At 37.3% G+C, this 23,056-nt stretch overlaps 3 protein-coding genes across 9 annotated transcripts in view; 1 reads left to right on the forward strand and 2 right to left on the reverse strand.

Annotated features, from left to right (window-relative positions):
• Ush (Zinc finger protein ush) overlaps window positions 1-10,710 on the reverse strand; it is a 134,217-nt gene extending 123,507 nt beyond the window's left edge. The window contains exon 1 of the mRNA XM_070656769.1: window positions 10,117-10,710. Coding sequence (XP_070512870.1) covers window positions 10,117-10,156 — 40 coding nt within the window. The 5' untranslated portion in view covers window positions 10,157-10,710. The remainder of the gene's footprint in view (window positions 1-10,116) is intronic.
• Window positions 10,711-13,656: 2,946 nt separating this feature from the next.
• Window positions 13,657-22,908, forward strand: Atg4a (Autophagy-related 4a). Of its 7 annotated transcripts, none has more exons than XR_011545818.1 (13): window positions 13,659-13,763; window positions 13,880-14,129; window positions 14,249-14,289; window positions 19,455-19,581; window positions 19,648-19,818; window positions 19,990-20,167; window positions 20,376-20,455; window positions 20,673-20,824; window positions 20,991-21,069; window positions 21,166-21,320; window positions 21,537-21,702; window positions 21,992-22,157; window positions 22,307-22,908. XR_011545818.1 is itself a non-coding variant. In XM_070657342.1 (12 exons), exons 2-12 carry the CDS (start codon window positions 14,015-14,017, stop codon window positions 22,057-22,059), a joined length of 1,332 nt encoding a protein of 443 aa, XP_070513443.1. In that variant the 5' UTR covers window positions 13,659-13,763; window positions 13,880-14,014; the 3' UTR covers window positions 22,060-22,908. The 7 variants fall into 7 exon arrangements, 4 of the variants coding, with proteins under 4 accessions (XP_070513443.1, XP_070513445.1, XP_070513446.1 ...); XR_011545819.1 differs by having other exon boundaries at window positions 22,829-22,908; XR_011545820.1 differs by having other exon boundaries at window positions 13,657-13,763; window positions 21,556-21,702; window positions 21,992-22,908.
• On the reverse strand, window positions 14,638-17,725 carry Gb (solute carrier family 7 member genderblind). Its single transcript, XM_070657341.1, has 10 exons — window positions 17,533-17,725; window positions 17,229-17,451; window positions 17,042-17,157; window positions 16,756-16,881; window positions 16,540-16,684; window positions 16,292-16,415; window positions 16,011-16,211; window positions 15,680-15,829; window positions 15,417-15,594; window positions 14,638-15,230 (listed from the first exon to the last, which is right to left on the reverse strand). Exons 1-10 carry the CDS (start codon window positions 17,708-17,710, stop codon window positions 15,166-15,168), a joined length of 1,506 nt encoding a protein of 501 aa, XP_070513442.1. The 5' UTR covers window positions 17,711-17,725; the 3' UTR covers window positions 14,638-15,165.
• Window positions 22,909-23,056: the final 148 nt, after the last annotated feature.

The following is a 23,056-nucleotide window of genomic DNA, read 5'->3' on the forward strand; positions in this document are numbered from 1 at the left end:
TTCGAAAATATTTTTGTAAAAATGAGCATTACTGGATTCGAAGAGAAACGTCAGGTTCCTCGCGATAAATCCGACTACCTGCATTCGCGTAAGATAATTTGTACATAATTTTTAATCTAAAACAATAATTAAGTAATTACGGAAGGCAGAGGGACAGTCATGAGTCTTGTCGCTGTTAATTGCTAGCAAAGGTATTAATTGTACAAGAGAAATGTCATGAGCTTTTCTAATTTTCGTCGAGGCTGCAAAGCGGCTCGGATCTGCCTTGCAAATGATTTCTTATCGGCGACTCGCGATTTCGCGTGCGACATCGGGGAGGAACTTGTATCACTTCCATTGTGTTTGTCTTCACGCGAGATACACATTTACAGAGCGTTTACGAACGATCGGATCACAAATGGCTTTCGTGGATATTAGAAACGACAGCGGAGATAATTTCGGTAAATCTTATAAAAAGATAGCGAGAAATCCCCGTTCCTCTTTACTTCACCTCTCGAGCGTTCCCTTCCCTGTGAGTTTGTTCGTACAATAATATCTTGTTTAACCAGACAAACAACGGCACGCGCGCATCGCCGAAGGCCCCTAATTGCTTGCTCGTATTTGCTCAATAAACACCTTGCAGGGTATAAACTCTCCCCCCTTCCCTCCTCTTTTCTGTCTCGGCAGCCGACCGATAACGCGAACAGCCGTCTTTGAATCTCGTGCAGCTTCTCTTATTTCTCGTATTCGGCCGGCTACGTTATCATAGTCACTGATATACTAAAGCAACTAACGGATAGCGATAATTGTTAACGGCTACACGAACCATTCTAACATTTAACCCATTAACAATATTTAATAAAAAAACACGTAAAACTGTGATTGCTTCCACAGATGCTCAGACAAAAAAAATAAAATAACGAAAAATTATAACGTTTAAAATTTGTACGAAATATAATAAAAGATTTTGTTGTAACGAGCGATAAAAATGTAATTGCAATCGTTTCAAAATCATTTCCCACGACTGATTTCGAAATCGATCGTCACGCGATTATGGTAGCCGATAAAAAAAAGAAAAAAAAAAATTGGTCGACCGAACGATGCACTTTTCTCGAGATGCATTTCGACGTGGGAAGCTTTAATTGCCATCGAGAGGTCGTGCTTAATTTCGACGCTATCATGATCGGCAGTCGGTGGTACTCCGGCTCGAAATGACCGAGGCGCCACTCTTATCTGAAGAGGCTCGGATAAGCCCGATGATTGAGGAGAAAAGGGACACTCGAAATACATCCTGGTGCCGCTCGCGCGAGGAGACTGGAGGGGAAGAGGGATAAACGCGCAGCATCCCAATCGGGGTACACGCACGACGATCTCCGTGCCGATATCGTGAAATGGCAGGCATCTGAAAACCGTGATCTTGGACGAGAACGTAGCTACAAGCGTTTTGAATTTCGAGGCGAGTTATGCCGTAAAATACGGCTCGCTTTCTTCAGTCATGGGTCTTGATGGATCGGGCCGAGAAAAAGAGGATTGTCGGAAGTAATCCCGAGAAGTACAAGGGGTACACTTCAGCCACGAACGTCACCAACGAAATTTAACAGTCTCCAGATATTTGGTTACATCATACTTAATATGAAATTGCCTAATAGCAATAATTAATAAGTACATTTGACTTAATTTTTTAACAAGATTAATTTACTGTATGATAAAGTAGCTTTTTTACTTAAAAAAAAAATTTTTTTTGTCCCTTTATAATTAAAATCGTACACAAGATTTATATCAAAAACAAATATATTACTAAGCATATTACAAAACATATTACGAAATAGAGATTTCTACGTTCATTTGAGATATCTCAAATTAGATCTTAGATTATACGTTTTTCTAGAATGACAAATGCGTTAGCTCGTATCAATTAATGTATCACTGCAGCCGAGATAAGATTAAATAACAAAACTCGTTTGATGCATTCGTGGCTGATTATATCGTTGAAGGAAATGATTCATGTCGCTCTAGGAAAAAAAAAAATATTGATTGACCGCGATAGTTCGCGACAACTACATCCCCGATTCAGGAGACAATGAGATTGCAACATAGACAACAAGCGCAATAAATATTCCAGATAACAAACAGATAACAAACAAATAAATCGATCGCGAAAATTTCCAAGGAACAATTTGAGCAAAAGATGAGCGTTTCCGTTTTCGCCGCTGATTTTATTAAAGGGCGATCGCGTTATTATATTAATCACAAATCGCTTGCAATCGATAAAGGGAAAAAGTAGGGACACGTGGGCGCGCATATCACCCGGTCGAAATCGAAAGAGTGTGAGAGAATCGAGTACCCACCCTACCTCGCAGCCTTATCTCAAGACTTGAGAAAACGCAGACGCTTCGTGGTAATCTACAACGGTATCGAATCCCTAAAATCAACGTTAATAGGACCGAGAGTGGAAAAAAAAAAAAAGAGAAGAGAGCGTATGGTGCAAGAGATGCTTATTCTCAGAAAATTCTTATGCGGCGGATAGATAAAAGGACATCTAAATAGAAAAAGAAAACGATATAAATCTAAAATGATATATCTCACGTCATGATAACAATTTTGTCCCTGAATATCAAAATTTATCTGTCTCCATAATACGAAACAGATTATTGCCTAATACCTCCTCATTTTGTATTACTCGTTTATCTGCGTCCGATAAAAAATTTCATAATAAATCTCAGTCTTAATCTCGTTTTTCTATCTACATCCTATTTTATTATATCATAACAAATCATATAATTCAAGTATTCTTCTCGTTACGACGAAACTCTACAAATTTAAGAAAGATTTTACCTCGCGGGTATCAATTAAAGACAATTAAAATCCTCGAATTGTATTTTGCGGTGAGTAAAAAAAATCAAATTTAAATTTTGCCGCAGGTTTGCAGCTCGAAATGGAATTTCTCCTGCGATTCTCCGCGCAAAAGATCGATGGTGGCGACGGAAAGAAGGTGTACGGACCAAAAACGGTCATCTCGCGCACGTGTGCACGAGGACGCACAGACGACCGCGCAAGAAGGCACGATCGCGATATCGCGGTATCGCGGTACCGCGACATGCCGTGAGCCGAATATTAGCGTAATGAGCTGATACCGACGATACCGTAGATTTTCGCTTGCCGCGAGCGTCACGTACGTCGAACGCCAATCGAACGATCCCTGACGCGCGAGCAGCTACGGCGCGTGGATAATCTCGGCTCGCGCAAAGCGATAGATTCGTTAATCGGGATTAGAGTAAACAGCGTATCGCTCTCGATTAGCGGAAACGAGCGATTCGCGGCTGCGAGTACCGCAGGTGTTGCCAGGATCAATCGAGACGTATCGAGGTTTTATCGTTTAAACCTGATGATGACAGAATTTAAGACGTATTACGCGATGAAGCAATCAAATATCTTTTATGTCTTCTCAAAAACAAAGATTACAATTATCGTATTAAAAAAAAATGGATCTAATGTAGAAAAATTTAATTTAAAAAAATGTTGGTAAAAAATTTATCGTTATCCTCATAAATATGCGATTGCAATTTATTAATTTATTACATATATTTTTTACCGTCGAGAACTTGGATGAAATCAGTCAGAACTTCGGCATCGTTTTAATTGCTAATCAGAATCCATGTTTTCGGAACATAAAGTGATTCAAAATATAGTGTAACGTCAAGAAGAAAGGGGACGGAGGTCAATCAGTGGTTCTTATCTTTTCCTCTCCCTCGTTCGAGTCCCTTATTCCGCCGTCGCGGATGTCTCCCGCGATCCTCAGTTTCATTTTCTCTCTCTCTCTTACTCTTTCGGCAAGGCCCTTCCTGCCGTCGCGAAGAAACGCGCCGGAGACAACTATCGCGCCGCTGATCTCGCCTAGTTAGCCTTTCTTCCTTCGGTTCTCTCTCGTGCGTCGCGCCCCTTCCCGCCCTTCGTGCCCTCACTTGTAGTGTCTCTCGCCGGTGCACCTCGTTCTACCTTCGGAGAGAGCGCGGAACCGATACCGGGACTGGCCTCATAAATACAGCCGAAGAGTTGAAGCGAAGGGAGGCGACGGGGACGAAGATACGGCGGGGTAAAAGAAGAAGAGAGAAGGGCGAGCCTACAAATTGCTACACCGCATTGTGGTGTCACTCCGACCTGTTACGACACGGTCCCGGCATCTCGCCGGAATGGTGTCCGCGTGCGCGGTTCTCCTCTCTTCTTCCTCGTGTCGCCCTTCGTTCGTACCCGCTCCCTTGCCCCCCTCTCGCGTTCTCATCGCGGCGCTGGCCGATTAAGGGCTGGGGACAGACGGGGGGAGACTCCCTACACGCGTGTAAACGCGCCTTTGCGCCGATAACCTGCTGCCTGTTCCACCGCAAGTGAAACAGGCGGAATTTCTTTTGGGCCTTCGAAGGGAGACGTCACGATTCCTTAATGTGCGAAGGGTTTTAATTCGAGCGATTAAACATTAAAACGATGTGACTTTGAAATATTAAAGTAAAATGTTTAAAGTAACCTGCTAGTATAAAATTTGAGTTTTAAGATGTTTAAAATATTCTGAGGCTTTTTAGTCTGCAATAACAAAAACTTTAAAATTTGAAACTTTTTTAATATTTAAGTATTTGTTATATTCGCATTCGTAAAAAGTTACAAAAAATTAAAAAAAAATAAAGATCTAAAACTTGGAAGACTTGAGAACTTTTTTAATATTTAAAATTAAACAAATTTATTATTAAAATATGCTGCGAGATCGATAATCAATTGATCGCGGCCCTTGTTGACGAACTTACAATCTAAAATAATCAGCCACGATGCTCAAGTGTCATTTTCGTCCAGCCAACACGAAATACACGAAATAGCTCTCACGAGCCAACATAATACAACCAGTTAACTATACAAGATCCGGCGTCTGACGTGTATGCGTCAATGTGTTCGGCATCGTGTCTATCAGCGACACGAGGCTCGCGTTACATCTCGCACGCGGGAGAGAAAGGAACGGGGAAAGGGGAGGATCATCCGATCGCTCGATCGAAGAGAGAGAGAGCGTTCGATTAAGCGGACGAAAAGACTTCGGAGGTGTCGCTATCAAGCGATCTCCCCGCGCGATGATACGCGAGAATTCGCTAGAGGAATCACATCTCGGGGGAGGTGCAGCCGGCTCGTCATATTAACAACGATATACCGGCAACAACAACGTTGTGAAAGAAAAGGGAGACGCCCCTCCCTCGAGCCAGGGTCTCTCAGACCCCTCCTTTTATCTCCTAGAGTATCATTATACCCTCCCTCTTTCCCTCTAATTTCTCGCTTTCGTTACTAATTGAGACGATTAACGTAAAATTGCGTACAACTAAAGGTCAATAAATCTTGCGAAAAAAAAATGTACCTGCATTAGCTTTCCGTGGTTTAGAAATATATCCGCGGAGAGGGGCCCGCCGATGAGAACCGCCGTTTTGCGCGATCGATAGCGAACGAGGCGATGGGAGATATTCTTTACGGCGAACACGATTCAATAAAGCATTCTATAAAATCATCGCTTATTAATTTGACGCTCGTGCTCGGCGGGGGTCGCCGCTGAGACCCCCGCGGGGAGCCTCCGCCTTTATCCCGCTCTGCATCGTCGATCGCCGGCGCGATACTCGGGCACGAGGGGGGTAGAAACGGGCCCTCACCCAGGCCCTACGTAACACTGGGCACCCTCGGGTGGCGCGACGAGGCCCGGGGCGCCTCGTTTCGAAATTGCGGCGACGTTAGCGCGAGGGAATTTACCGTATTATTTATAGGGAAGCGCCGGAGGAAGGCCGATGATCCTCGCGATACGACAGGAACGAGAACGGGGCCTTTGTAACGCAAGAGAGAATAGATATAATATTAATAGATTTTTATCGCGCATTATCCACATGCCTAACCCGACATATAAAATTTTTCTACATCCCTCGGGCGTTTTGAAGATCAAATTACGTCCCGCGGCTGCGAATTGAATCGCGCGAGCCCCGTGCAATTTAATTCATCTTGTAACAATTTCCGCGAAAATGTACGTCGCGGTGACATCACGCCTCCTCGCCTCTCACGCGCGCAGATTAATTCAGAAGCTAAATTGAATTAATATTTACAAAGACCGGCGCGTAAATTTACATATCAGACGGAAGTGCTTGAGAAAAATCCCTCCCCAGATGTAAAATTTTTTTAAAAAATCGGGGATGAAAAAAAGCTTCTTTTTTTTTTTGGTTACTTTTACTACCGATCTATGTAGACGTGTTGCTGTACAAAGTGCGCGCGGAATAAAAGACGCAACTTTTCATCGGGGAAGTCGACGCGAGCGGGCGAAATCTCGTCATCCGATGACGAAGCACGCGCGACTGATGCGCACAAATTTTAATCGAACGAGGATGACCAAATTTACGACTAATCGCCGCCGCTGCACGACTGTATTTATAAACTGACGGAGATACGTGGCGCAGCGGGAGGAGGCGCGGTTGCCGCAACCGGCCGCCGAGCGATACGAGATAAGGGAGCACCGGGTGACTACAAAATATTGACGACGTCAGAGGGACCTTATCGGTTGGCGTGCTTTTCGCTCGCGCGGACCCGAAACTCTCTCGACGCTTTTTCGTCGCTCCGCCTCGCCACGGACTTCCGTCTCGTACGAATGCACCATTGGAATTCGCCGTAAAAGGCAGAAACATCGAAAAGAGCCAGGGAGAGAGAGGCGAGAGGCAGCGGCGGTCGTGCCGCTCCGAGAGTCACGGATCGCGATCGTTATCGCCGTCACATGTGCAATGCACGGCGAAAAGTATCGGCGCGTTATAAAAGTGCCGCCGATTCCTACGGAATCGTATCTACGTGGCAGAGGTTAGTCAAAGAGACGGTCGACGAAACGCGAGAGGGTCAATAACACGACGTCCGAAAAGTATACTTGTGAATTTTTTAATAGATGTACTCTTAATATTTATGGTCTTGGTTGAAAATTTTCTTGTAAAGATTTTCAGGGAGCCAGACGATTCAATAAATGCAAACAAGCCGCGAAATATAAATTTGTAATTAATCGAAATAATTTCGACTTAGAAGTATCTTATTTTGATAATTAATTTGTAAAATATTATATTAAAAAAAATTGATTTTTTTTAAACTACGATACATAAAAAAAGATAAAAAATTTAATTAATTAAAAAAATGGCAATTATATAATAAGACGGATGAAGTAGAATAATTATTGGATATGCAATAACTCGGATTTATTTTAATCGCGAATAAAAACGATGAAGATACGCGAAAAGTAAAGCGATGTGGTGAAAGGGGAAAGACGTATTAGCGGGTGTAAGAGGGGACGGGCCCGCTATTTTAACACGGCGTTATTAACTCAATTACGGTCGCTCCCAATTAGCAGTCACGCGCACGAGCCGGCTTCGCAATAATTACTCGGCCATTAACGTCGGTGTCCCACGAGAGGGCCCCAATGCACGTCGCGACGCATGATTTTCCTCTCCTACTATGGAAGACTGCCGGAAAAGATCCGCGAATTTAAGGAGTGCTACAAAATTCGCCCCGACTTTCTTATCAGCCTTATATTGATAATATTATTATCAATTAATTTACCAATATTTAATATCATGTAATATAAATTAATTAAAATATTTTCTAGATTCTAGATCGCTGATGAATTAAATCAAATAGTTACTTCACGGAATTACAAATAAAAATTTGTCTTGTATTAGATATTTTAAATAGAACAAAGAGTTTTCTTTTTAACTATACGTCGACGAACCTAAGACAAAATCGAGAGAGCTTTGGTTGCAAAATTTTTCCTGAAGATAATTTCTACGGGTTCAAGCGGAAAAAATAAATAGATAAAACAAATTGATCTCGCGAAAGTGAGCGATTTCCTCAAAACGAAATCAATAGGTTCGCAAAGCGAAAACATCGTGAAACAAGGTATCGGGGAGAAGGGAGAAAATGAGGTACCCGGTCCGACGAGTCGCCGCCACGTGAAAGTGGGTTCCAACTTTCGTGATCGAGCCATGTGATCGCGAGATCGCATGCTCGCCGCGACAAGGGCGAAAGGGGCGACTAAAAAGGATCCGGACTTGAGATCTCGTCTGGCCTCGATCGTTTCGCGATCTTCGCGGCGCGAGAAAAGAACGGAGACGAGCATCGGCGGGAGATGATTCGCGGAAAACAGAGGAGAAATTGCGCCGCCGGGCGAGAATTGCTTTTCGTTCATGCTTTTTCTCACTTAAAAAAAAATAATCGAATGATGACGCGAGTGGAATACGGCATTCCGACATTTACGGAAAACAAAGCAAGTATTTTTATAAATTTCCTTCGTTCAAGCATCGCGCGCGACGCTGTTTCTTTAAATCGTAACTTAAACGGAGTCAAGTGTCGCCGATAATTATTAAATTAAAATTATCAAAATAAAACGCTGATGCATTTTAATTAAAATTAACGTGGCAAAATTATTACACGAAGAAATAAAATTATTACGCTTGAAGCAGTTTTAACATTTTAAATAGTCTCAGATTTTTACGCGTATAATGGATAAATGGAGGTTGCGATAGAGAACGGAGGTCGAGAATTAGACACCTCGTCAAAGGATGAGGACCGACTGCGGAAGGCTAATTATACGGACGCGCGAAATCCGCGTAATCGCTACGGTCACATCTGTCATGTCAGCCGTCGAGTGCGTGCGTGCGTGCGTGCGTGCGTGCGTGCTACTGCAAGGCCCGTTAGAATCGAAAGGTCAGCTGACAGGCGACTGCGGCAACTGAACGCGTCGCGTTATCAGGTAAGCAAAAAAATTCGTATCGCTTTCGACAGTCAGAGATACAAACAGATTTTACTATACGCTAATCGATCAAATTTCTCTCTGCATGCAATTTCCTCATTTACTTAATTCTCGTATTTCTACACTCGTAATATAAAACCGCGTGGACTTTTCAACAATTTGACAATTTTTGTCGTGACAAAAAAAATTTTTTTTTTTGAAATAATTAATTTTAGATCAGAATGAAACGTTAACGATGAAAATGAGATATTCATAAAAATAAAAACAATTTTTAATTAATTTTACAAACGTAACTTGTATAAATAACCTAAAAGTTTCTATTAAAAAATTTGCCGAAAATCCCACCGTACTTCCCAATTAATCTACGAAACAATTGTATCCTTTACCATAATTTTTTACTTCTTTCCGAAAGACAGACGCTGAATGAACCGTTTTGTCGCGAGAAACTCGTTCTCCTTCGCCGACATCATGAATTAATTTATTCGGTCGTTGATTTATCCTCGAAGGAATTTATTGCTTCTATCGGTAGAGAAAAGGGAAACGAGAGAAGTAGCGATTTTTTTTTTTTAGGTCAAATTTTTAGCATCTTCTCGATATCGATAATAAATATTTCGAGTTTCGTAAGTGTTCTATCAAGCCCGAGAAAATTTAATTCCGCTAAAACTACGAACTTTGCAATTTTTATTCGTTCTACGTCCAGATTATTAATAACGAAGATATCAACGTTTACTTCGGACCAAAAATATTAACAAAAAAATTCTGTTAACTATTTATGTTGAAAATCAAATTTGCAAAGTCGTCACGAATAATTTTGACAGACAGACGGACAGACAGCCGGCCTCAATGATTTATACATTACTTTTAAATATTTACGCACGTAACTAAGTTACAATTTAAATATCATTTGCAACCTAAATTTATCACCTCGCGATAATTAATAATCATTTCGACTGCAGCTTATTATAATAGAATCGTGCCAACTCTAAAATATCTCGAGATGCCGCGCGCGATCCTCGACGGAATTCAAACCGCTGACATTTCGCGATCCTAACTTTCTCCTCTTCCGCATGTCGCGCGGAAGAAGTCTAAATCGATGTGCAATCAATTTCGTGAACAATCCAGCGAGAGCCGCCATCTAGATATCCCGAGGCTAGCCCGATCAAATCACGTGATGGATTCAAATGCGCAACGATAACCCATTGACAACGACAAGTCTCTTCGCGAGGAAAGCAATGGCCGAAGCACGTTCGCGGCACACATCAACAAATAATGTGACACGGCGGGGCACGTGTCGCCTAGAAGCACGCGAGAAACAAAGCCGGCGGACATGAAAGCACATTATTGCGACTCACGTTTCAGCGGTTTGGGGTTGCTCTGCTTGCGACGTGACATCCTTTGCGCTCTGCCATCACCCAGTCAGCGTGGACATGACGCGTCGCGTGGGTGGCGTTTGGCGATGATCACACAGGTGAGAACGGACGGCCAACAAATCGCGGACACAGCACACGTGCGACAGCGTGACGGGACGGGGATGGTACGAGGACGGGACAGACGACAAAGAACAGTGCGAAGCCGATGGACGACGATCAGCGATGAGGACGGGATCAAGCACGACGGGGGCGAGAAAACGCACTTCCCGGAGCGGCGCGGGGCGGGGCGAGGGGGGGGGAGACCTCGTCACAGGGTGACGTTCAACGCGAAATCGCGGTGCACGGCAACGCGCGAAACGACGCCGGCGGTGCGGCGTTTGCGAATAACGCGGACGCCCACGTACGCTGACCACGTACAAACACGACCGATGTCAGCGCGCAACTAACTGAACGCCACGCACGAACGCGCCGTCAAACACCTCCACTTTGCCGGCCACCGGGTCGCGCTGCTGCGGAGGGAGCGCAATGATTGGTTACGGAAACCGGCGCGGCAAAGTAAGAATCACCGCGCGCACCCTACGTGCAAACAGTGGCATCGCGGTCGGACGCTACCGTCATCTCGTGGAGCGTCGCGAAACGAGGTGAGACATCGAGAAGACGAGAAAACGAAGGATAACTTAATCATGTTAACTTATTCGGAAATAAGAATATATGTATTTTAATGTTCAAATGTATATTTAAATTATATTTGAGAAAACAAGAGGTCCTGAATGTACGAGTATCGTGTAAGATCCATAGTTTAAATGTACCAGAACAAACGCTTCGCCTGCGCTATTTTTCGATTTAATCCCAATTCGCGCGAGTTATTAATAATCGAGTAATTTATGGTCGACGATGTGTTATCGGATTAACTAAGAGACCAGAGTTCAAACTACGAGAAAAAAATCTATGCGACTTACCAATTTGCACGAAGTACAGCGGAGTTGAAGAATTCAGCCGGTGGCTGTAACAGAAAAAGAAAAATATTAATATAAATGTACCAGAAAATTAATAAGATTAATAAAAAAAAAAAAGTAAAAAAAATTTTTTTTTAATAAAGATTTTATTTCAAAAATTCGATACTTACTTAAAAGTTGCTCCGCCGATGCAGGATGCCCCCCGGGCCTCCTCCTCCTCTCAGATGGGACGTGACGAGCCATCCTTCCGCGCACAAGTAACTCGCGAACGCGACCGGATTAATTACTTTCGCGACAATTAATTAACACTTTCGCGCGTTGTTTTTCGGCACTCCCGCAAAAAGGTGATCGTACAAAAAGAAACGCCCGATAAATTAGCGACACTCGCGAAGCGACCGACGAACCGCCTGTGGTTCGTATTGTTACAAATATCGGCGTGCGGCACTTTCGTTGAACGATGCACATCAGCGGAGTTCCTCTTGATCTGAAACAGAATAAGTAAAAAATTATATTTTAGCTGTATTATATGATTAACTAAAGTGACAAAAAAACGTTATCAAAAATCTGAATTATTTAATTTCAAAAAAAAATTTATATTTACCCTGGGGTTGCTCCGCTGGGGCAGGATACCCTTCCTGGGCCTCCTCCTCCTCTCAGCTTCCTCTCAGTGTCCTCTCAGCCTCCTGTCAGCCTCCTCTCAGATGGGACGAGGCATCCTTCCGCGCAATGCACTCGCGAAATAGTCCACGTACTCGAAATAGTCCCGTATAATCCGCGAACCCGACACGAAAAACCGGCTACGACGTAAAAGTCCGCGAGTCGTCTCTCGATTCTTCGGGCAATTCTAGTAGACGAAATGAACAATACCGAGACTCACACCGAACAGCGAACTAGACGGGCCGCGATACGAATGTTCCCCGTGCACTTCATCTTCTCCGAGTTCCTCAAAAATCACGCACGAAACTGACTGAGACTCGGCCGCGACGAAGAAGACGGGCGAAGTGCGGATCTCGTTCCCTCGCAATTGCAGTTACCGGAACCTGCCGAAAAAATTCATGATGGGAGCCGGGAGTCGAAAATGCCCGAGGAATACGCGGCGCAGTTCACCTTGGACGGTCCGTGCACGCTGCGTCCGCTACGTAACTCTGCCGTTCCAAAACACGTGCTCGCGCTCGAAGCACCTCAATAAGAATGACCTTTACAGATTTCGGCTCTTAGATAGAACGATTTTGATGACGAGTTGCAGCTCTGATATGCTCACGTATCGTCGCCCGACCACAAGTACGCAGTTATCGTGGCGGAATAAAGACCGAGATTCTTTATTTGCCCCCGGTCGTGTCGGTGAATGGACAACGGCGGTGTCCTGTACAAGACCCTGCGGTTCCTAAGATACCAGGGTACACCGAGATACGCGACGATGAGTCGTGAGAGAACCCACGCAGATTTCCATCTCGAAAATTGTTGCTCTCCACGTGGTCGGCGTGCTCTCTCAAGTGCGCAACGAGTAGTGTAAATCATCATTCATCGGGCAATCGATGGAGCACTGTGATTGGTCGGCGCGCTAGGGACTTTACGCACCGACCAATCACAGCGCTCCATCGATCGCCTGATCGCGAGCTAGTAACAGACTGTGACTTGTGTTACTGCGTACTACTAGAGGACACGGCGAGCACGCGGTTCGAGTTCGAAACGAAAATGTCGAGGCATCCGTGCGTCGTAGCCCGTTTCTCGTGTCGAACTCGAAGATTTGATACGGTCGGGAGTATCGTGGACTATCTCGCGAGTGTCCAGCACGCGAAAAAATAACTCGACAACTACTATGTGTTACTAGAGGTCACGGCGAACACGCGGTTACGAGTTCGAAACAAAAATGTCGAGGCATCCGTGCGTCGTAGCCTGTTTCTCGTGTCGAACTCGAGGATTTGAGACGGTCGGGAGTGTCGTGGACTATCCCGCGAGTGTACAGTGTGCAGGGAACACTTCATATCGACTCGTCTCATTCGCCGCTCACAGGACGTTTTCGGTGTCGTTTGTTCCGCCGACGAGAGTCGACCGGAGGCTCAAAAAATAGACAATCCCGCGAGTGTTCAGTGCGCGGGGAACATTTAATATCGCGACTCGTCTCATTCACCGCTCAGAGGACGTTTTCGGTGTCGTTTGTTCCGCCGACAAGAGTCCACCGGAGGCTCAAAAGATAGACAATCCCGCGAGTATCCAGTGTGCGAAATGACGACTCGACATCCCATCTGAGAGGAGGAGGAGGCCCAGGAAGGGTATCCTGCCCCAGCGGAGCAACCCCATGGTAATTATCAATTTTTGTTCCGAATTAAGTCTTCAGATTTTTGAAAACGTTTAAAAATTTTTTTTATTTAATTAAATTTAATATCTGCAACATAATTTTTTATATTTTCTGTTACAGATCAAGAGGACCTCCGCTGTAGTGCAGTGAAAAAAAAAAAGTGCCGCTCGCCGATATTAATAAATATACGAACCGCAGCCGGTTCGTCGGGCGTTCCGGAAGTGCCGAAAAGTATGCGGACGTTTTCTTACGTATATTTTTTTTACGGGAGTGCGTTCGCGAGTTACAAGTGCGCGGAAGGATGACTCGACACGTCCCATCTGAGAGGACGAGCAGGCCCAGGAGGCATCCTGCATCGGCGGAGCAACTCTTAGGTGAGCATAAATTTCTTTTATAAAATCTTTATTAAATAAAGACTTTAACCTTTTTTTTTTACTAATTTTTTAAACTAATATACATGTCTATATATATATTTCTTTTTATGTTACAGTCACCGGCAGAACTCTACGACTCCGCTGTATGCAGATTGGGTAAGTCAGTAACCTGTCTTCTTTTTCAGGATTTTCTATTTCAGGAGAGCCGAAAAATATCGCGCGATAGTGTTACTTAATTGTCGCGAGAGTAAATGATACGGTCGCGTTCGCGAGTTTCTAGTGCGCGGAACGATGGCTCGTCACGTCCCATCCGAGAGGAGGAGCAGGCCTCGGATAGGCATCATACATCGGCGGAGCAACTTATAGGTAAGCATGAATTTTTTAAAATTAAATCTTTATAAAAAAAATTTTTTTTCCTTTTTTTTTTATTAATCTTATTAATTTTCTGGCACGTGTATATTAATATTTTTCTGTTTATGTTACAGTCACCAGAATTCTTCAACTCCGCTGTACTTCGTGCAAATTGGTAAGTCGCATAGATTTTTTTCGTAGTTCGTAATTGAATCTTTTGAACCAGCAACCCGTCGTTGATCATATTTTACTCAATTTTAATTATCAAATAGAAATTAATGCCCCCAATTATAATAACGCTCACGAATTAGTACCTTTCAAAAAATAGCGTACGCAAAGCGTGCGCATGGTTTGTTCTAATTAAATATTAATTAATAGAAAAACAGGTTTCTTTAAAAAAATCTTAAGAAAAAATCTATTTAATAATAATTAAAACATTTGTATAAAATAGCATTAATAACAGAATACAATACTTATAGTAGAAAAATGTTAGAAAGGTAAAAAAGAAGTAATAAAAACAAACTATAAATTAAATATGTATATCTTCATTACAATATACTAACATTATCAAAATACAGTTTTTGCAATACATGGCTGTGTATGAAATTTTCTCACGTTTTAGTAATTTATAAATATTATATATAATTTCATACACAATAGATCAAAAATTAATTAAAAAACCATAGATAATAATTCATACCGAATACTATAATAATACTGTAACACACAAAAAAAAAAAGATATACGTATGGCAATATTAAACAATCATAAAATGCAATTCTCAGATCTATCTTATTTATAATACATTCTTATCTCATTTAAAGCTTCTTTTACTTCATTTTTTTTACAGATACATTTTTTCATGACTCTTTGGTTATAGTATTTTTTAATTTGTAAGTTTATCTTGTTTTTATAAATTCTTGATTCTTGATACTATTTTTTTAATTGTGGTATTTATATATAAAATTATAAGTTTCTTTTACAAATCTCAAAATTTCTTTGGTTAATAAGTAGGTCGTAATTCAGAATGAATTTAGTTGTAGAATTGCTGTTAATCAATTTCGAGTTCTTCTCTTGCAGACAGAAATAACTTCTGTACAGTGTGAGTAGCCTTAACTGAAAACAAGATAGAAAAATATAACTTAAATGTAAATATATAATTAAACCGTATTCTGAACTTTTTTATCAATTTTTTTCTAAATTTTTGTAAAAAATTTTAATATCCTGTAATACTTCTTGATTTTATCAATGATACAAATATTGAATAAATTTAATAAAATTGTATTTGTAATAATTACGAACTATTAATTTTCTGGAACCACAATGGTTTGTTTTTCCAAGCAACACCGAAAAAATATGCAGGTATGCCAGATACGGTGATTAGTATGCCCATGCCAACTTCATACGGTCTTTCGTAGCATGGTACAATAACCAGAAAAGCACATAATGCTACGAACGATATAGGTATCCATAATGGTACCTAAAAAAAATTTTTATTATTTTTAAATATTCTTTAATATTCATATATACTCTTTGATAATTTTTAACTACATAAAGTACATTACCTTAATTGGCCGTTCCATATTAGGTCTTTTATAACGTAACCATAAAACTCCAGCTACAGATATCATAATGAAGAATGATTCCACTATACTGCAGTATGTAATAAGTACAAATATATCACTCGTGCATAACATTACGAGAGATAGAATACACTGCAAGTGCAAAGAAAGTTGAAATATACTAAATAAAAAAAAATGTATTTTAATACATAATGTAAAAAAACATAATTCTATTTTCTTTTATGTTTTCATAGTCATAATCTGATATAATTATGAGAAATTAAGAGCATTGAAAATTCACACAATTAGTAAATATAATTAACGTTGCATATACCAAAAATATCAATGCCGGGGTAGGAGTTAGCCTAGACATGTTGATGTGACTCAGCATAGAAGGGAAGTGGCCGTTTCTGGCACCAACAAAACACATTCTGGATGATGTCATAATGTGAACGCTTAACCCTCCAAAAGCAGACACAGCTACCATTATAGGTATAATCCAGGCCATATATCCAAGAAGTCGGTTACCAAAAGTCTAAATATAAAGATATAATTTTATACACATCTAAAAATGTATTTTAATTAAATAATTTGTTACTAAAAAACATGATTTACCACAGCAATGGCGTTGGAAGCAATCATAGCAGTCGGACTTAAAACACTTAAATAAGCGACGTTTGCCATAACATATATCAAAGTCACCAACGGCAGTGATATGTAAATTGCCCGTGGTAAATTTCTAATAAAAATTTGATTATTAAATTTAATAATAAAGTAAAATCAAGGTAAGATTTTAATTCTTATGTTTTTTTCTTCCATAATATATCAGAGAAATTAATTATTTTTTATCAAATAAAACTTACACATAAGGATTTTTGAGTTCTTCGGTCATAAAATTCAAATAATTCCATCCCGAATAAGAAAATATACCCGAGTAAAAAGCTACAGCAATTTTGCCAGGATTACTATTTGTGTTTTCAAAACTGTTCTCGAAGTTTTCTAAGTTTCCTATTTAATATAAAATTTTTTTATTAAAAAGTAATAATAATAAATCAATAGAGATTAATTGAAAAACATACCTAAACACAGCCATGTTAATCCAGCTATAATAATAATCACCAGTGCTCCAATTTTAGCAAACATAAATACATTCTGCATCTTTGATGTCTCTTTCACATCGTAACAATTGATAAAAGTAAGTAAGCCTGTGAACAATAAGTTTTATAAATTAAATTATTAATAAAGTTTTTTCGAGTAAATTATTTATTAAAAATATATTTACATCTAAATAATTATATATTAAATTGCAATAAAACATAAACTCAAAGCTAATATATATATATACATATATGTATACATCCTCACATATACTCAGAGCAGCAATTAGTCGCACCCCGTTATCTGGAGTAGTACAATTTGGAAAAAATGGTTGTACAACGTATTGAGCAAACGTTAGTCCCATGATAGCATTCGTTGTAGGTCTGTAAATAATAAAAATATGTCTCTCCACAATATTCATTATCAACTAATAAGGTTCATTTAATTTACTTACACAAAAATTAAGTTAGCTGCCCATAAGTACAAAAATGAAGGCAATGCTCCAAAAGCTTCATGAATATAAGCATAATCTCCCCCACTGCGAGGTATGCTAGTACCCAATTCTGCATAACACAAGGCACCAATCATAGAGAGCAAACCGCACAGTACCCATATAATCAGAGATAATCCTACACTACCTACTTCCTGTATCACTCCTTTTGGCGAGATAAAAATTCCTGTAAACACAAGTTTAATTTAAATACTTAATATAAAGAGGCAAAATATATATGTAAAATTAATTTATAAAAGAAACTTACCTGAGCCAAATATAATTCCCAATATAATAGCTACTCCTTCCAAAAGACCCAACTGCTTTTTCATTTGTACTTTGCCTATTGGCTTTTGATTATCAGATGATAAATGAACAAATCCTTCATCATCTGAATTAAGTAATTGCACCCCTCTTGCAGATTCATTTGAGATTTCTTTTACCATTTTTACAAAATAAAATGTCTTCACAGAAGATATCAAATTTTTCTTAATCAAATTAATTTAATTTAAGATTTTTTGTTCCTAATTTAGTTATAAATTTTTGCTTTTAATTCAATTATATAGATCAATAAATAAAGATTGTCATAAATTATTTATGGAAGTTTGATATGAGTGAGATTGTTCATTTATATACACAAACTGCATTATCTGAAACTATAATAAATAAAATTTTTATTAGACAAATTAGAACTTTTGAAACAACTAATTATTTCATAATTTTTTATATCTTACAAAACTTAGAAGTATAAAAATTGACACAACAATATGTATAGATAATAAATACATATATGTATGTATAAATAGACATTGTAAATAAAAAGTTCTATATATATTAACTTTAAATTAAATCTACAAATTATTAATTGCATAAAATTTTTGGCTTATTTAAAATTTAAAACTTGAAATATTATGTAATCATATGACATGTAAAATAATACTATATTAATCTAAAATTACATACTTAAAACTTTGCTTATACAAGAAAGAGTATTAATAATGTAAATAAAGCAAAGTAATAATTATATAAATAAATCAATATAACAGAAAAATATAGGTTTAAAAATATGGATTTTAAAGAACTGACAATTAGATGCAAAAAAGATGCAATTAAAATAAGAAACGCCATTCTTGACGGTGAGTATACGTATGGTATCGTTAATAGTATCACTAACCTGTAAATATCACTCGTATCTATCGTGTATGATACATTTATTATCTTTGGTTTATTATTTACAAAGATAACGTTGTCACCCTACTCTCATATTACTTCACAGCATTTCTTTGTATTTATTTTAACGATCCAAATGATGCAACACTTGAAATTCTTGATCTCTTAAAGCACGTGTACCAAAGTAATGATAAATCATGATAAATGCTGTTAACTACGAAGCTACAAGTAACCTCGAGGCCGATCTTCACACAACGACGTAAGCTAATTCTTCTATTGGGTCTACTTCTAGATTTTCGCGCACGCCAATCGATTCGTCGTTTTTCCATAAGAACGAAAGGCTAATAGGATCGGTCGACTGTTGATAAGCGTTTCCAAGTCTCCCCCATGTGCACAAATCGTAATAGTTAGCTTCTTTCCTCGCAAAAACAGTACGTATCGCCAATCACCAAGCTCGACCTTTGCCTGCCTATCAAACGAATAAAATATTTGTGTTTTATTATCGTCCACGATACTTTTCGTTAACTTTGAATGGCGCGTTTAATTTCGCGCAGAAGAACGACACGAATGCGATGACCATTACTGGGTGTGTTGAAGGGGTATATACAAGCAAAATTATACGATTCTCCTAACCTTTCTTTCCTCCTCACTTGGTACAGGATAATTTTATGAGAGCCTCTCTCTTTTGTTATTTGGTAAAAACACGAATGGGATTAATTAGACAATTAATTGCATTTTGTTGCAATAAAAATTGTAAACGATGTGAAACAATTCCTTTACATGTAAATCTACAAATTACTCTAATAACAACAGATAAAGATGTTAATTCTGATTAAATATCTGCTTGACATATTGGTCAATGTGTTTTGGATACTTTTAATGAAACTCACGAAAAAACATTAATAATTAATTATATATATATATATATATATTATTTTTTCTTTTCTTTAAATGTACCTTACCAATTGCATTATTGTATGATTTTATTAAATCTTGTGGTGAGACTTTTTTATTTTGTAGGTGTTAACTGTGAAAACAGTAATGATGGATACTTTATTTACTCCAAATGTTTCTGATGAAGCTGAGGATATACCACAAACAGATGAGCCAATTTGGATTCTTGGCAGGAAATATAATGCTATAAAAGGTTTGATAAACATTCAAAGAGCAAATATTTTACAAATGAATTAGATTGTAAGGTATTAAATTTTAGAGCTGGATACAATACGCAGGGATATAAGATCCAAGTTATGGTTTACTTATCGCAAAGGCTTTGTCCCTATTGGTGGGTGCAATTCTACATTTACATCTGATAAAGGTTGGGGTTGTATGTTAAGATGTGGTCAAATGGTTTTGGCCCAAGCCTTAATTACATTACATTTAGGTAATCATGTGTACTTAAACTTTTTAATTATCACAAGTTATTAAATAAGTAATAAATTTAATATACTAGTTAAATTTTTTTTTGTTACTGTTAAAATAAATTTAATTCTATCTAAATTCTATCAAAATTATATCTAAAGTTATTCAATTTTTTTTTTTTTTTATAATGCAGGAAAAGATTGGCAGTGGCTGCCAGAAACAAAGAATAAGACATACCTGAAAATTTTAAGACGTTTTGAAGACAAGAGAGCTGCTGCTTTTTCCATACATCAAATTGCATTAATGGGTGCATCTGAAGGAAAGGAAGTTGGACAATGGTTTGGTCCTAATACTATTGCACAAGTATTAAAGTATGTATTGTTGAAGAATTTTTAGTTTATAAAATTTTAATTTAAAAGAAGTATTATTTTTGCTACTCACAATTACTATCAATAATTTATAAACTATTTTGATAATGTGTGTAACAAAAATTATATTTAAACAAAATATAAGAAAAATACTTTTTTTCTTCAGTTTAAAAAACTCTTATAATAAATGTAATATCGTTTATTCTTTCAGAAAATTAATTGTTTATGATGAATGGAGCTCTCTCACTATACATGTTGCACTAGACAATACGTTAATAGTTAATGATATTTGTAAGTAATCATAAAATTAGTTGAATAATAAGTTATAATTAAAGAAAAAATATAGTTTTGTTACTCAAATAATATTTATAAATATATCACGTGTATATTACTCAATATATCGATTCTGTTGTATTTGTTCTTAAAATTCTTTTTAAAAATAAAAAAAAAAGAAAACTATGTATGTATGTTACATATTATTTAAAATAATTTAAATTGTTTTTTATAGTGAGACAATGTAGGGTAGAGGGTGGTGTTACAGCAGAAGTGGATGGAGAAATTCCTTTAAGAGCACCTAGCCAATGGAAGCCTTTATTATTATTAATTCCACTACGCCTTGGACTTAATGAAATTAATCCTGTATACATTAATGGACTTAAGGTAAACATTTTTACATATATCACATTTTAAATTTAACATTTCAATAATATAAGTAACTGTATGAAAATATATACATTACAGTGTGGATTAGGAATTTATGTACACATGCACACACAAATATAAAAGTTTAAAATTCAATTTATGTGATTTGTAAATAATTTTTCAGACATCATTTAAAATTTCACAATCTCTCGGAGTAATTGGAGGAAAACCAAACCTTGCTTTATATTTTATAGGCTGTGTGGGTATGTAATTTTTTATTAATTTTACAAGAGAAAAATGTAAAATTTGTGATTGGTTGCTTTAAAATAAATATTAAAAAAAATATAAACTGATTGTAGGAGACGAGGTGATCTATTTAGATCCTCATACCACTCAGAGGTCAGGTAGTATTGAAGATAAAATAAACGAAGAAGAAATTGAAATGGATAGCACATATCACTGTAAATCAGCTAGTCGTATTCCTATCACAGGAATGGATCCTTCTGTAGCACTCGTTAGTATATGATTACATTTTTATTAAAATCAGGAAAATATAAATTTAAAGCATTATTTTAAAAAGAGAAGTTGAACTTTTATGTTTTATATTTTGTAAATTTACAAATGCATGCAAATTATATGTATAAATGATATTGCAAAGATTATGCTATTTACTTATTATTTATACAATTTTGTACATAATATATATAATTAATCTATTATTATATTTCAGTGTTTCTTTTGTGCTACAGAAAAGGAATTCAAATCTTTATGTAAATCAATGCAAGAGGAATTAATTTTGCCCGAAAAACAGCCACTGTTCGAATTGAGCACAGAGCGTTTGGTACAGTGGTCACCAGCAGATGAAGCTGTTTCAGAAGCGATAGCAGCTTCCAGTTGTAAGTATTTAGTGAATATAACTATTATGAATGTAACAAAACTTGTATAAAAAAACTTCAACACATTATATATATTCTAATTTTACTTTTTTGCAATTTTAACAATAAATTTTTTAACATTACATGATAATTAGTAAATAAGATTATTATTTTTTATTTTATAACAAAAAAACTTTGTATACTATGTTTTTTGTTGAACAATATAATGTATGAACGAGATTTATTTACAAATATGTAAAAGCAATTTGATAAATTATAAATATTGATGTAAATATAATTATTTGTGCAGTTGTGGACTTTGAACACATTGAACGTCAATATGATACATCTGATGAAGACTTTGAGCTGCTTGGTTGACGTCCACCTAATTCACTAGTATTGCAACAAGATGCAAAATAACAATTTAATGTTATACAATGGTGTTCTCAAAAATGATTTGTATTTTTGACTATAAGGTGATCTTAAAACGCATATACAATATTTAAAAAATGTGTGTGTGTGTATATATATATATAAATTATGTGTATCTGTATGTGCACACACACATTCATGTATGTATATTTAAATACTTTGTACATATAATAATCTTATATATAATGTCTAGGTTTATACATTTAAGTGATATAGGCGTCGACAAATACAAACTTCGTGCTTTATAAAAATATTTGTCACTGTGCTGCCGCTTTAATTATTTATCTTTTTAATTAAATTGCACATGTAACATTTCTAAAATAAAAATGTGAATTAGATAATTTTTTAACATTTTTAATAATTAGGAAGTTAAAAATGTAACGATTAAAAAAATTAATAGATGTAAAAATGTGATTGCCATATTTCATACTAAGAATTGCAACTAACTGTACGTACAGGCAACACTAACTTTAATTTTTTAAATATTTATTATAAAATAATTAATATAAAAAAAAATTAATAAAGTGTATAAAATTTACGAAATTATACGTTTTTAGATTTAACATCTTCCATAAATTATATAACAATTTTATTTTTCTCGCACATGTGTAATTTATCACTCGAATCATTTTGTAGCACTGTATGTCATAACATTAGAATAACAAATTATTCTTAATCAGACAATGGGTTCAAGTTCCATAATTGTCATGTTTAGTTGCGCCACTTCAGAGAACTACGCTTATGCGGAAGTGTTATTTTGTTTAGAGGATAAAAGTCAACGATTAAATTATAAAAGCACTTTTTATCCTTGAAAACCAAAGTCACTGTATAATTTTATTGTTAACGTAGTAACGGAACTAGACACAAAAAGGTAAAAAAATTTGTATAAAGATTTAATTTTTTTATTATTTTAATTATTATTTTTTATTTTTTAATATTATTT

Source organism: Cardiocondyla obscurior, linkage group LG05 (genome assembly GCF_019399895.1).
Source record: "Cardiocondyla obscurior isolate alpha-2009 linkage group LG05, Cobs3.1, whole genome shotgun sequence".
In the NCBI taxonomy this organism is placed as follows: Eukaryota; Metazoa; Arthropoda; class Insecta; order Hymenoptera; family Formicidae; genus Cardiocondyla; species Cardiocondyla obscurior.